The sequence below is a fragment of the Mastigoproctus giganteus genome, chromosome 13 (assembly GCF_048544385.1).
Source record: "Mastigoproctus giganteus isolate SK-2022 chromosome 13, ASM4854438v1, whole genome shotgun sequence".
Taxonomy (NCBI): Eukaryota; Metazoa; Arthropoda; class Arachnida; order Uropygi; family Thelyphonidae; genus Mastigoproctus; species Mastigoproctus giganteus.
In genome coordinates this window covers 14,222,943-14,235,795 of record NC_143587.1, presented here as the reverse complement: position 1 = coordinate 14,235,795, position 12,853 = coordinate 14,222,943, and the positions used below count along the sequence as shown (strand labels likewise).

Here is a 12,853-nt window from a genome sequence, read left to right as displayed (position 1 = left end):
GACGATGGATCCAGAGACTCGTGTTACTTGACTGTTCCATTTTTTCAAGTTAAAATTAAGAAAATACTATCATCTCCAGAAAAAAAAAAAAAAAAAAATTAAACAGCTACTGAAGAGAGTCTCTTTTCAACATATGCAAAATATCTAAAAGTCCAAAATAGATCAGGTTGCATAATAATGCGTGGGAAGCAATGGGGTTGGGGGGAAGAGAGAGAGCGTGAGACCAAATGTAACTGTACTCACTTGATATCATACAATTGCAGCTATGTGTAAAGGAATGGTTTTGCTTCCTTTTGTATTTGTAGTTCTCTCCTACTTCACTCCATCCCATATTGGTTAAGTAATCTTAATACAGGCCATGTGTCTTTTGACTGAATGTGTGTTCACAAGCTAATTTGCATGTTTGTGAGTGGTGTTTTGTTTTTTTTGCTGATGTTTTATAAGCTTGCTTTCTTGCAACATATGCTGCTAATAATAAAACCTAGAATAATTCCTGGGGGTATCTCTCTCCACCTGGGCTCATCCTAGGTGGAAAGAGTTAGATCCTGTCACAGACAGGAGTCAGTCTGAGAACTTTTTGAGCAAGTGGCAAACAGCAATGTATTGTGCAAACTAAGCTGCTACATAAACAGGTTCACTTCTATAGCAATCAAATCTTACTTAAGGTATCTGTCTTGTCATATATTGGTCTTTGTCATTTTTTCAAATCACGTTACATTTGTAATGCAAGTTATCACAGATTCAGACAAAATATTTATTACGTTTGTATCTGAAATGTTAAACATTCTTCAGATCTTAATTTATGATTTGAAATTAAATCATAATTAAAGTATTTTATAATTTAATCATATGATTAAACTATAAAAATTGTTTAATTATATGATTTAATTTCAAATCATAAATTAAAATGAATTAATGATAAACAGGTGGACAATCCAGTAGCATTTGCTTTTATTCAAGGACCAATGTTTAATCGTTGCAACTCAGAAAGCCTACTCTTGAGAATTGTCTCCTTTTTTTTTATTAATACAGACTATGCAGTACACATGTAAACGAAAAGAGAGTAACTGTAACAGCAACAAAAGCAGAAATGAAAGTAATAGTAACAAATTAGAAAGAGATTAGGATAACAAAAAAAAAGTAAGTCTAATTAGACTATCACTTATTGTATCAAGTGAATATACAAGGACATCAGTAGTATTAAGGATATTCTGTTAATTGTCAAAAAAATCTCAACTGAGATTATTTGCAATTGAGGACAGCCTCTTCATAGTTAATATACTTCATAATATCACCATTGGATATGGAAAGTCTGTTGATGTCATTGGCTTAGGAGGTACATGAAAGTTGATCAGTTGCAAGATTTCCAGAGGATTTTGTAGAAAAATTTGATGTTTAATTGCTAACTTATTTGTCTCATATCCAGCTTGCTAAAAAAAAAAAAAAAAAAAAAGTTTATTATTTAAAGTAAAATTAAATTTAAGATGCTATTGAGTCCTTATTTTTTTATTTTTTTTTTTTGTCAGCCTCCAAAGGTAAAGTGCCTAACAAGACTTTGGCATCCAAACATTAGCGAAGATGGTGATATATGCTTAAGTTTATTACGACAAAATTCCATAGATGGCATGGGTAAGTGAAGACATGGCCCACATACTTCTTCATATCTACTGTATATAAGTAAGCAAACACATGGTTAAAATTATAAACTAGCTTTTTCTTTTGCTTACATAATTACTGTTTTAAAATGTTTTCTTGTTATATGTGAATATATATTATTGATAATTGAGCCTTAATATTCTGACTTTCATAACAAGCAATTTTTATTTATTCTCCCACCCAAATTTCCATATCTTGCTATTTACTCATGAAACTTTGGTGATTTCTCTTCCTTTTTCCGTCCTTTTAAAACATGTAGATAAATATTTTAAGTTGGATAATTCATATTTATATAAAAAAAAAAAAATAAAAATGTTTTGGATGTTCAGACATTACTCAAGAAGGAAAAGTCAACTCAAAACCAAATATTTAATGTATGTTTCGTTGGTCTTTGGTAATATTTTGATAACAAACAGTTTAGATTCCGTAGCCTCCAATTCGCTTTCATTCACTGTGAACTGATGATGGAATTTAACGAGTCCCAGAAAAATTTTTATTCATCTGTTGAGTAAATCTTAACCACTTCATAATCCAGCAACAAACCAGTAGTCATTAAAATGGGAAAAGTTCTTATCACCACAAAAGAGAGAGGGAGAAGGCACCATTATCGCAGAAAGGTCAGGAACTAAATTGTTCTGGTAAAAGAATACCCCTTAATCACCATACACAAAAGAAATGACTGACTGCTAAGAATTTTGTTTCATTTTCATTTACTAGTATTTTTGTGAAACCAGCTTTAAGTTCTTGTGCAGAGTCTCCCAACCTAATGTATTGACATTTTTGAGCTTTACTGCCATTACTGCTTTCGTCAAAAGGTACATGAATGTAATGCATAGCATGAAAAATTGTCTGTTATTGTTCCTGGAGTCACTTTTGGTTTCAGAAAGGCAAATTAGATTATTGGGGTTTTTTTGCTTTTGTTTGAAAATTCTTCCAGCTGATTCTGTTACCTGCTGTTACAGCTAAAGGTTATTTATGAAATTACTTGCATCATACATAAAATAAAGCATAAAAGTTTACATTTGATAGCCCTTTATTTTTACCTAAGTTTTTGAACACTAGGTTATTATAACATCTCTCTGCAATGTGCATGTGACAAGTTAAAAAATCAACTTTGGCTCCATGGAGCCGAAGGTGGATCCGTGAATAACGTCATGAAATGAAAAAATGCAATTTAAGCTTAATAAAATCAGTTTTATTTTATTTGGTACACCTAATTCTATTTTTACACGATAGATACGTTCCCGAAAAATACGTGTAAAAAAAATTCGTGTAAAAAAAAAGACATATTTATGGAAGAAAAGATTGGTTCCAGATCTAAAAAATCAGTAAAAATAATTTTTAAAAAACACATAAAAATATTCGTTTTAAGCTTATTATTTTATTTCAACAAAATACACATGTAATAATATGTAGTGAAAATGTATTAAAGCAAATTTTTATGCATATGAAATGAAAAAAATTCTTCATGAACAAAAAATCTGTTTTACACATAAGATTTTATTTTATTCATTTTCACTTTCTGATAATAAACGGCGCATACGTTTGCATACGACTGGAATATCACTGCTATCACTAGAAGTGTTGTGGACATTGTCTTCTTCCTCTATTAATGAAATTCTTTCTGTGATCTCTTGAGCAAAATCAGCACGAGTCTTCTCTGGTGCTGATGTTTCATCGGTTTTATGAACGAATTCAGTTATTAATCGTTGTGTTCGTGAATTTGGTTAGGCCGTTATATAATTCTCTGTAAGAGGCTGTCAACAACTTCAGTTCACGTTGAAACTTCCCAGCACGTTCCTCATTAGGGTCATGTTTGACAAAATTATTACCTAATTTTCTGGTCAGTTCCAGACCTTCTTTTATTAAAACTGCATTTAGAACAGGATCATTTTCTTCATTATCACTATGTTCTGTGGGATAAGGAGTCCCAAGGACAACCTATAATATTACATCTTCGCTTAGGGCTTTGTCGGTTAACAATTCATCAATATCTTCAAACGATAGATCATCGAATCCTTCTCCACCAATTTTGTGTGCCATTGTAATGATGTTGGGGAATTCGGTCATATTAGGGATGATGGGATCTTTGCTTTTTATACATTGTGGCCAAACCGCTTTCCAACACGCATTTAAAGTTGCTGGTTTTAATTCAGTTAACGCTAATCCAACTTGATTGATACAATCCATGATTGAGAATTTCTTCCACACATCAATGACTGTTAGTGTTTCATCATTCAGTTTGTCCAAAACGTGTTGGAATGTTCGTTTTACGTAGGATGTTTTAATTGTCGCAATTATACCTTGGTCTAGCGGTTGTATCAAAGATGTAGTATTAGGTGGCAGAAATAAAATTTGTACATTTGGGTGTTCCAAGACAGGATGGCCGGGTGGTGCATTGTCAAGAATCAAAAGAACTTTAAATTCGAGACCTTTCAAATTCATATAACGTCTGACTTCTGGGACGAAACATTTGTTGAACCATTCTGTAAAGATAGCAGTGGTCACCCAGGCCTTCTTGTTTGCCATCCAATGAACAGGCAGTTTATTGATATCTACACCTTTCATTGAACATGGGTTTAGGGCTCGATTTACCAGCAGTGGTTTCAACACACGATCTCCTGAAGCGTTGGAGGAAAATAATAAGGTCACACGATCCTTAGCTACCTTAAAACCACCAGCAGTTTTCTGCGATTTGGCTACATACGTTCTGTTTGGCATTTGTTTCCAGAAGAAACCAGTTTCATCTGCATTCCACACTTGGTCTGGAGTGTATCCTCCATCTTCAATAATTTTTGCAAGTTCCTGCGGAAATACTTTAGCAGCCGATTCATCTGCAGATGCAGTTTCACCTTTAATTTTTATATTATGAAGAGCATTCCTTTTAAGAAACCCTATCATCCAACCTGTACTCACAGAAAATTCATACTTTCTGTTTAACTGAGATGAAGTGCTTGGCTCCTTTTCTTTAATCTGTGTGTAAATTCTTAGTGCTGTTTGCTTGATGGCATTTCCATCTACTGGTACTCTTTTTTGTGACTGATCTTCTATCCATATTACCAGAGCCTTTTCCATTTTTTCCTTGACAATATCTCTTGTATATGATGATGAATTAACACTTTTGTTTCAAAACATACTGACTTCCTAATTGCAGCTTCATTTTTCTTAATAGTTCTTACGGTAGCTTCATGTACACCAAAATGCTTTCCTACGGACATAGCCCGTTGTCCAGTTGCAAATCGATCTAAAATTTGAATTTTAAGTTCCAAAGAAATTGCTTTCCTTTTTATTTTGGTAATAGGCGAATTATTCGACATTATATAAGGGCTACCAAAAAATATCTCAGTTATAATTAATATAAAAAAAAGTATGAAAAATTTGTAAACTTACAATTTATTGACTATCGGCAAAATTAATAAATTTATATGTGCACAAATTTCACTAAAGATTCTTTCACTTTGAAATAGAGCTTACTACTAAATGTCTTCCGAAGATACAATGCACGAATACCGTAGATGTGCACCAAATTCAATAAAAACGTTGATGATTCATAGATACCTAGACATACACATTGGTAAACAAAAGCATGCGTTTCAAAACGCACCCACTAGCTGTTATCCAATCTATTGGTGCGTGTAATATAGAAATGATACTAATATGCCACAAATTAAAAAAAAATTTCTTAGAATTTAGGCAAAAAAAAAATTCATAGAAATCATGTTAAATCAAAATGACTCGCGTAAAAAGAGAATGAAATATTTATTTTGAATTAGTGTTAAATCAACTTCATGTAAAAAAAAGCTCGTGCAAAAACAGAACAACTAAACGTGTTCAATCTTTGAACACGTTTAGTTGATGTAACTTTCGACATCGTCACAACTTATCTAAATGAAACACAACAGCACTGCTTGACAAATGCGAAGTAACTGAACGAAGTAGCTACTTTAACGAGTTGTTCAACTCTGGAAAACTAAAAACTCAATTTGAAATCTATTTATATATCCTTGTAGAGCTCTCAAAGGGCAAGAATTTTGTCGCTTACTGTTTTTGTCTAACATTTATAGTTTTCAAGATATTGCGAAAACAAACTTAAATGCTCGAATTTTTCAACTCTCTCTCAACTTTGCATCACTATTACACGGGAACCATAAGAGCTACATCACAACTATTTATAGATGTAAAAATTATGTTTCCTACAAAACAATTTTGTTGCTTACTGTTTATGTCTATCTATCATAGTTTAGAAGTTACTGAGAGTGAAAGTAACCAAGGTGCAATGACAAATGACCAAAATGTGAACTTTTTAGTTTTTTCGAAAAAAATATCAAAATTTCAAATTTTTTCTTGCTTATTCGTCAACAGTATTATATATCTGACAAAATAAGTTTGAATTGTTTCTATTGTCTGTTAGTTTCGGAGATATAGCAACAGTTAGACGTTTCACTTTTTGTGACAGCCTGAGTGCCGTAGGGTACCCCCAGCATAGACGTTATTCACGTCAAAAAATTTCAGTTGCGTATCTCTATTCACAAATGTCCTCATGCCATATAAGTTTCTGATTTTAGCATTCTACATGATAGTTATGTTAGAAAGTTACCATTGCTAATGAATAAGTGGCTAATGGGTGGCTACCATTTTTTTTTTAAACTTTTTTTAAGATATGCTATAAATACCTATTGTTGGGGTGTGGAATTTATTCCATTGATTGTAGTCCTTTGTGACAGTATAATAGGTTTACCACGTTTGGACAGGACTGGTTTAAATCTCATTGGAGACTGAGGAGTTTTTAAATGCCTCTCTAACTGGGACTATAGTTAGCCAGTCTCGATGAAGAGAGTTTGGTTTCATATCTAGTACCAGCATGAACTGGTATGTACATTGATCAAACTGGTCAGTGCCAAGAACCTACCATTCCCCCCCCCCAAAAAAAAAAAAAAAAAAAACTTAGAGAATGACATCAGCCAGGTAGGTTACAATGACTTTTTTAATAATTATTATCATTATGGATATGATATTTTAATATTAATGATTTTATTTAATTATATAAATATATTTTATATATCAGCTTGCATGTGCTGTTTTGTGTGTTGATGGGAAAACTTCATGGACATGTCATGATCAATTGACAAACAGGAATAGGCTTGCTAAGTGGGTGTTATTCCTGTAACACTTACTTGTACTGTCATAGTTACCTGTATGCCCACTGGAAATAACTGATTTGTGGTTATACAAATAAAATGTATGGCAAATAAAAAACAGTAGTGAAGTATTGAAATATCATTTTTAGAACTGCTGCTATTCCAAGCACTTTGGAAGCTGTTATATCAAGTGAGTTGCTTTCAATCCGTGTTTTGACACTGCATGGCCATGCTGTTTTTGTTTAGTTTTATGGCTTATGTCATCACAACAAAGAATACATATTGTTCATATGTATTCTTTGTTGTGATAATTTTAACTAAAAATATCTTTTTGAATGCTTTTAAACTTAATTACCTCAAATTAAAACAGAACATTGCAATATAGCAATAAAAAAAAGCTAAGTGTTAGTGGCTCAAAGGAAGTGAAAGCTCTCAAGATAATTTGGCATTAGAAATGAAATTGGATATTCTAAAAACATTTGGATTTGAAATAGTATCTAGTTAATCTGGGCAAAACATTTGATTTAGCAGTACTGTTGGAACAATAATCAAGAACAAAGAAAAATTAAGGATATGATAAAGTAATAAATCCTTTATATGCTAGTAAATTAAATTGATTTAGACCTTCAGTTGTGACCTTTGTCAGGAATTTTTCATCATGTGATCTAAATCAACCAGTGCAATACCACCACATGTTTAGTCACCAGAGCAAAGTTTCCGACATCCCCTCCCTATATCCTTCAACCCATGCACAGTACTAACTACTATAAGTTTTGATACCTTTCGTGTTTGGGGGTTTCATAAAAAAAATAATAATAATAACAAATTTACAAGGTCTCAAGATCAACTTTTTTACAAGTGTATCTCTATCTTTCTTAAATAAAATATGCTGGTTATAAAATTATTCTAATTCTTTTTATTATAAAAAATGCCTTAGGTGGGTAGATAAAGATTTTAAATAAAATTTAAAAAACTAACTCAGGCAAGTGATTAATGAGATTTCTGGCAGTGATGTCCTCTAGAAGATATGGGGTATTATTTAAATACAGGTATTAAAATAGTCTGAGAAATAACGCTCATGCTGCATTCTAATTTTTTTTTTTTTTTTTTCTCTCTCTCTCTCTCTCTCTCTCTCTCTCTCTCTCTCTCTCTCTATACTGCGGTGGAGGCATGTTACTCCTCCTGTGACGGATTGAGCTTAGGCTCTTTAGAAACAACTATGTTATCCATCAGTTGGCTTAAAATAAGTAATATCATTTTTAATAACAGTGATAAACAAAACAGCACTCAGTAAATGAATCTTTTATTCGTTAAAAACTAAAGGGCACTGTTGTCTGTCACAGGAGGGACAGTATAGATTATAAAACAGAATGCAGTTTGAGTGTTATTTCTCAAAATGTTATATTCTGTGGCAATTGTTCAGTCAGTCAGACTGACCATTTGTCAGCCCCTGTCCTAGATGGTGAGATATTAAAATTTTTTTTGTCTTCTATGGATGAAATACATTGTCAGAATACACTTTATCCATTCTATGGTTAATACACATTGTGGAATTCCTGTGTGTATGAAATTAAAGAAAAGGCAGTGAGTTGATCTTAAATAAAAATTTTGTGAAGAATTCAATGTTGAGTCTTTCACGGGTTCCATAGGTTTTTATATTGTTTCTTAAGGTGATATGTCTTAAAATCACCCTAATACAGTAAAAGCCCTCTTATTCGACATGATTGGAACTGGTAGTTAGTCAGTTAATTTAAAAAAATCAGTTAAAGTGGCGAATCATAAAATGTATACATCAGCTGTTTTCAGTCCACTACAGGATGAAGGTCTCTCCAACAACCTTCCAGTTTCTTCTGTTTTGTGCAATGGCCATCCATTTACTACCCACAAACTTGTGAATTTCATCTGTCCATCTCTGTTATTGTCTTCCGGGTTTTATTTAATTCCTGTTGGGTACCATTCTGTTATTTTCTTAGTCCATCTGTCATGTCTTCGAGCTATGTGTCCTGCCCAAGTCCATTTCAGTTTTTTAGTTTTGATAAGAATGTCCTTTATTTATGTTTGTTGCCTAATCCCTGTGTTTCTCTTCTTATCTAACGGTCTGATTCCTAACATAATATGTTCCATTCTTTGCTGTGTAGTTTCAGCTTCTCTTCCATTCTTTAGATAAGTATATGAATCCACCTTTTCAATTACTGCTCCTTCAATAATTATATCCCTTTCTGTGGCATACTTGTTCATCATTACTTTTGTTTTACCCATATTCATCTTTAGTCCGAAATCTTTACTAACTCTGCACAACTGATTAAGATTTTCCTCTAATTCTTTGGGATTATGATCACAATCACGAACTCCTTTCTCAATTTTAAATTTGCTACTGTCTTTGTCTAGTCTAATAAAGGAGGTAGCATTCTCATATATTTTCTTCAATATCATAATGTATGGTGCATCTATGCCTTGTCTTTCCAGTGCCCGAAGCATTGCCTTATGCTGTATGGAGTCAAATGCCAGACATAATGGTATTTTATATTCATTTGCTTTCTCCATTAGCCGCAATATTACATGAAGCTGATCCAAAGTTGAGAATCTTGTCCTAAATCCAGCTTGCTCTTTTTGATTCTCATCAAGTAATCTTTCTAATCTGTTAGTAATGACCCTTGTGAACAGCTTGTAGATGTGGGATACAAGCTAATTGGTCTATAATTTCCAATTTCTGATTTATCTCCCTTCTTATGCAGCAAAGATATGAAAAAATATAAAAAATTACGATTGCGTTATTCCACTCCTTATGCATCATGCCTTTTCTAATGTATTTTGTGAAGAGTCTTTCCAGTTTCTGTGTCGTGTCTCTTCCAATTTTAACAACTCTACAGTAACTTCATTTTCTTCAATGCATGTTCTATCCATCAGGAAGGATATTGGGTATGTTGTATGTGTTGCTAATTTGTGATCCATCTTCCTCACTGCTGGGCCCCGGGTGCCAAGTGTTCCGTGGCCAAGCGATTATAGTGCTTCTCTGAAAGCGTTTTCTAAAAAGAGAATTTGAGCAATCAGTTTATATTTTTAGTTTCAAACACAGTTTTCTTAATTTATATATTAGAGTAGCTCTCTCGCACTACAAGAAGTAGGCAGCAGCCCAGAAAGAAAAACCACCTTTCTGTTTCCTTTTCTATTAGTACTAACTCAGCCGCTTGGTCACCTCGTGGCACTGCTCCTGCCTCCCCGTGGCGGGGCCGGAAACCTGGGTAGTAAAGCAAACCCCCGGGGCCAAAAGGAGCAAAACATGGATTTCGACAACTTTCCCCCGATCCAGACAGCAAATCCTAATTCAATGGATTTACACCATCCCGATGATGACACAAACACCAGAAAGAGACTGAAGATGGATGCTTGCAGAATAGAACATCCAACGTTTCTTATCTTGCATTCTTTAACAAATCAGGCCATAGGCAATCTATCTCCATTTCTCATACAGAAATGTCTGGAAAGTGTAGCTGGTTCCCCGAAAATGGTGAGACGTCTTAAATCTGGCGACCTACTGGTTGAGACTACAAGCTCCAAACACTCTGAGTCCCTTCTGAAAATATCCACATTTGGTGGAATTCCAGTCACGGTGTCACCACATGCTACACTCAATACCTCCAAAGGTGTCATCTCTGAATGGGACTTAATGAATGTCTCAGAGGAGGAAATTGTAAATGAATTGCAAGATCAGAAGGTCATGCAGGCGAAAAGAATTATGCTGAAGAAGGACGGCGAACTTATCCCAACTCGCAGCATCATACTGACATTTAGTTCACCAAACCTACCTATATCGGTGAAAGCCGGGTATCTGAACTGCCGCATTCGCCCGTATATTCCAAACCCATTAAGATGTTATAAATGTCAGAAATTCGGACACTCCCAAACAGTCTGTCGAGGTGATGCTGTATGCCCTAATTGTGGCTCGATGGAGCATGCCCAAGCGGATTGTAAATCACAGTCCTCACTCTGCCCTAACTGCAAAGGCAACCACCCAGCCTTCTCTAAAACATGTGACCAATGGAAATATGAAAAGAAAATCCAGAAATACAAGGTAGGAAAAAAAGTCTAATTTTCAGAAGCAAGGAAACAAATACAGCAAGTGATACCAAAACATACATATGCTGATGCTACCAAAACACGCCAGTGACGATACCACCTGTTGCTGCTTCAACTTCCGTAAGACCTGCTCAAAAAGAAAATTCTGATCCCATTAATAAGCAGCATGCTGAATCTTCTTCTGCTATGGACACAAATGAGGCTTGCAGTCAAGAAGAAAATGAAACCATTCTGGAAATCCATCCAGAAGACGAAATAGAAACCAGACCTATTTTTTCAAAGAGAGAGAAAATGAAAACAGACCACCTGAAACAGATTTCCAAAAAGCAGACAGACACAGCTACTCCATTTAAATCCAAACAATGAAAAACATCGTACAATGGAATTTCAGAGGCTTTCGCAGCAATATTGACGACATCCACGAAATAATTATGAACCATAATCCAATTGGAATCTGCTTACAAGAGACATATTTAACACCTCAGTTGTCTCCCTCGATAAAAAATTATACTCTCTTTCGGCAAGACAGACCTACAACCACAAATGCTCATGGAGGGGTAGCCATATTCATGGACTCACGAGTCCCTTGTAAACGCATTCTGCTACAAACTACCATTGAAGCTGTTGCCACGCGAATTGCGATTGGCATTAGCCTAACACTGGTTTCTATCTACCTGCCACCCAGTTATCCTTGTATCTTTCAAGAACTTCAAGATCTCATTGTGCAGCTGCCAACCCCTTTCTGTTTATTGGGCGACTTCAATGGACACAATCCATTGTGGGGTTCTCCCAACACAGACGCCCGAGGACAGCTCATTGAAATGCTTGTCGACAGACAAAATCTAACCATATTAAATACAGGCTCGCCACCAACAGGATCAGTCTCTGCAATAGACCTATCCATCTGCTCTCCTATCCTCCTTCCTAGTATTGAGTGGACTGCTCTGGACGATCCACTCAATAGTGACCACTACCCAATAATCTGTAAAATACAAACTTCACTCTGCATAACTTCAGAAACCAGCACAAAATGGAAATTTTCTAAGGCAGATTGGACAAAGTATGCTTCCCATGTATCCTTTGACAACCAGACCATTGAATATCATCCAATTGATAAAGCTGCCAACCATATTACAAAACAGATCCTAGTAGCTGCATCTATAACCATTCCACAATCATAGTCAAGCTTCCGTAGAAGCAGAAACTACTGGTGGAATGAGGACTGTAGAAATGCAAAAAAAGAAAAACCGTGCGTGGAATTTATTCCGCAAATACCCTACCACTGCTAACCTGATAAACTACAAAAAACTTAGAGCTAAGGCCCGTCATATTAGGAAGAAAGCAAAAAAAGACTCTTGGATTCGATTTGCAACTGAAATTAATAAAAATACTGACGTAAGAATTATATGGAAAAAAATCAGACAATTAAATGGAAAATTTCACCCATTGTCCTCCCCACTTATCACCTGGAATGGGCTGGAACTGTCTACTCCTGCAGAGATTGCAGATGCCCTAGGCGAAGTATTTTCACAGTTATCTCAATCAACAGCATACGAACCATCATTTCAGAAGATTAAAACTTCAGCTGAAAAATCCCATCTGAATTTCAGAACCAAATCGTTTCTACCGTACAATCAACCACTCACTATGCTAGAACTTCAAGAGGCTCTATCCACTGCAAGGAACAGCGCTGCTGGCCCTGATGGAATATACAACATAATGCTACAACATCTAGATAATAAATCGCTATCTTCCCTTCTGACATTCTATAATCGCATCTTCATGGAACATTCATTCCCCAGTTCCTGGCGTCACTCTTTTGTACTGGCAATACCCAAACCAGGGAGAGATCTCTCTATGCCTAATAACTACAGACCCATTTCTCTCACCAGCTGCTTAAGTAAAACCCTAGAAAAAATAATACACCGTAGACTAACATGGTACCTTGATTCCCAAAACATATCTGATAATCAATTTGGTTT

The 12,853-nt window shown here is 34.9% G+C and overlaps 1 protein-coding gene across 1 annotated transcript in view; it reads left to right on the top strand.

Annotated features, from left to right (window-relative positions):
• The window catches only part of LOC150075776 (NEDD8-conjugating enzyme UBE2F-like), an 84,432-nt gene that overhangs the window by 40,491 nt on the left and 31,088 nt on the right, over positions 1 to 12,853 (top strand). Inside the window, exon 4 of the mRNA XM_090387945.1 lies at positions 1,527 to 1,629. Within this exon, the coding sequence (XP_090244071.1) occupies positions 1,527 to 1,629 (103 nt within the window). The remainder of the gene's footprint in view (positions 1 to 1,526; positions 1,630 to 12,853) is intronic.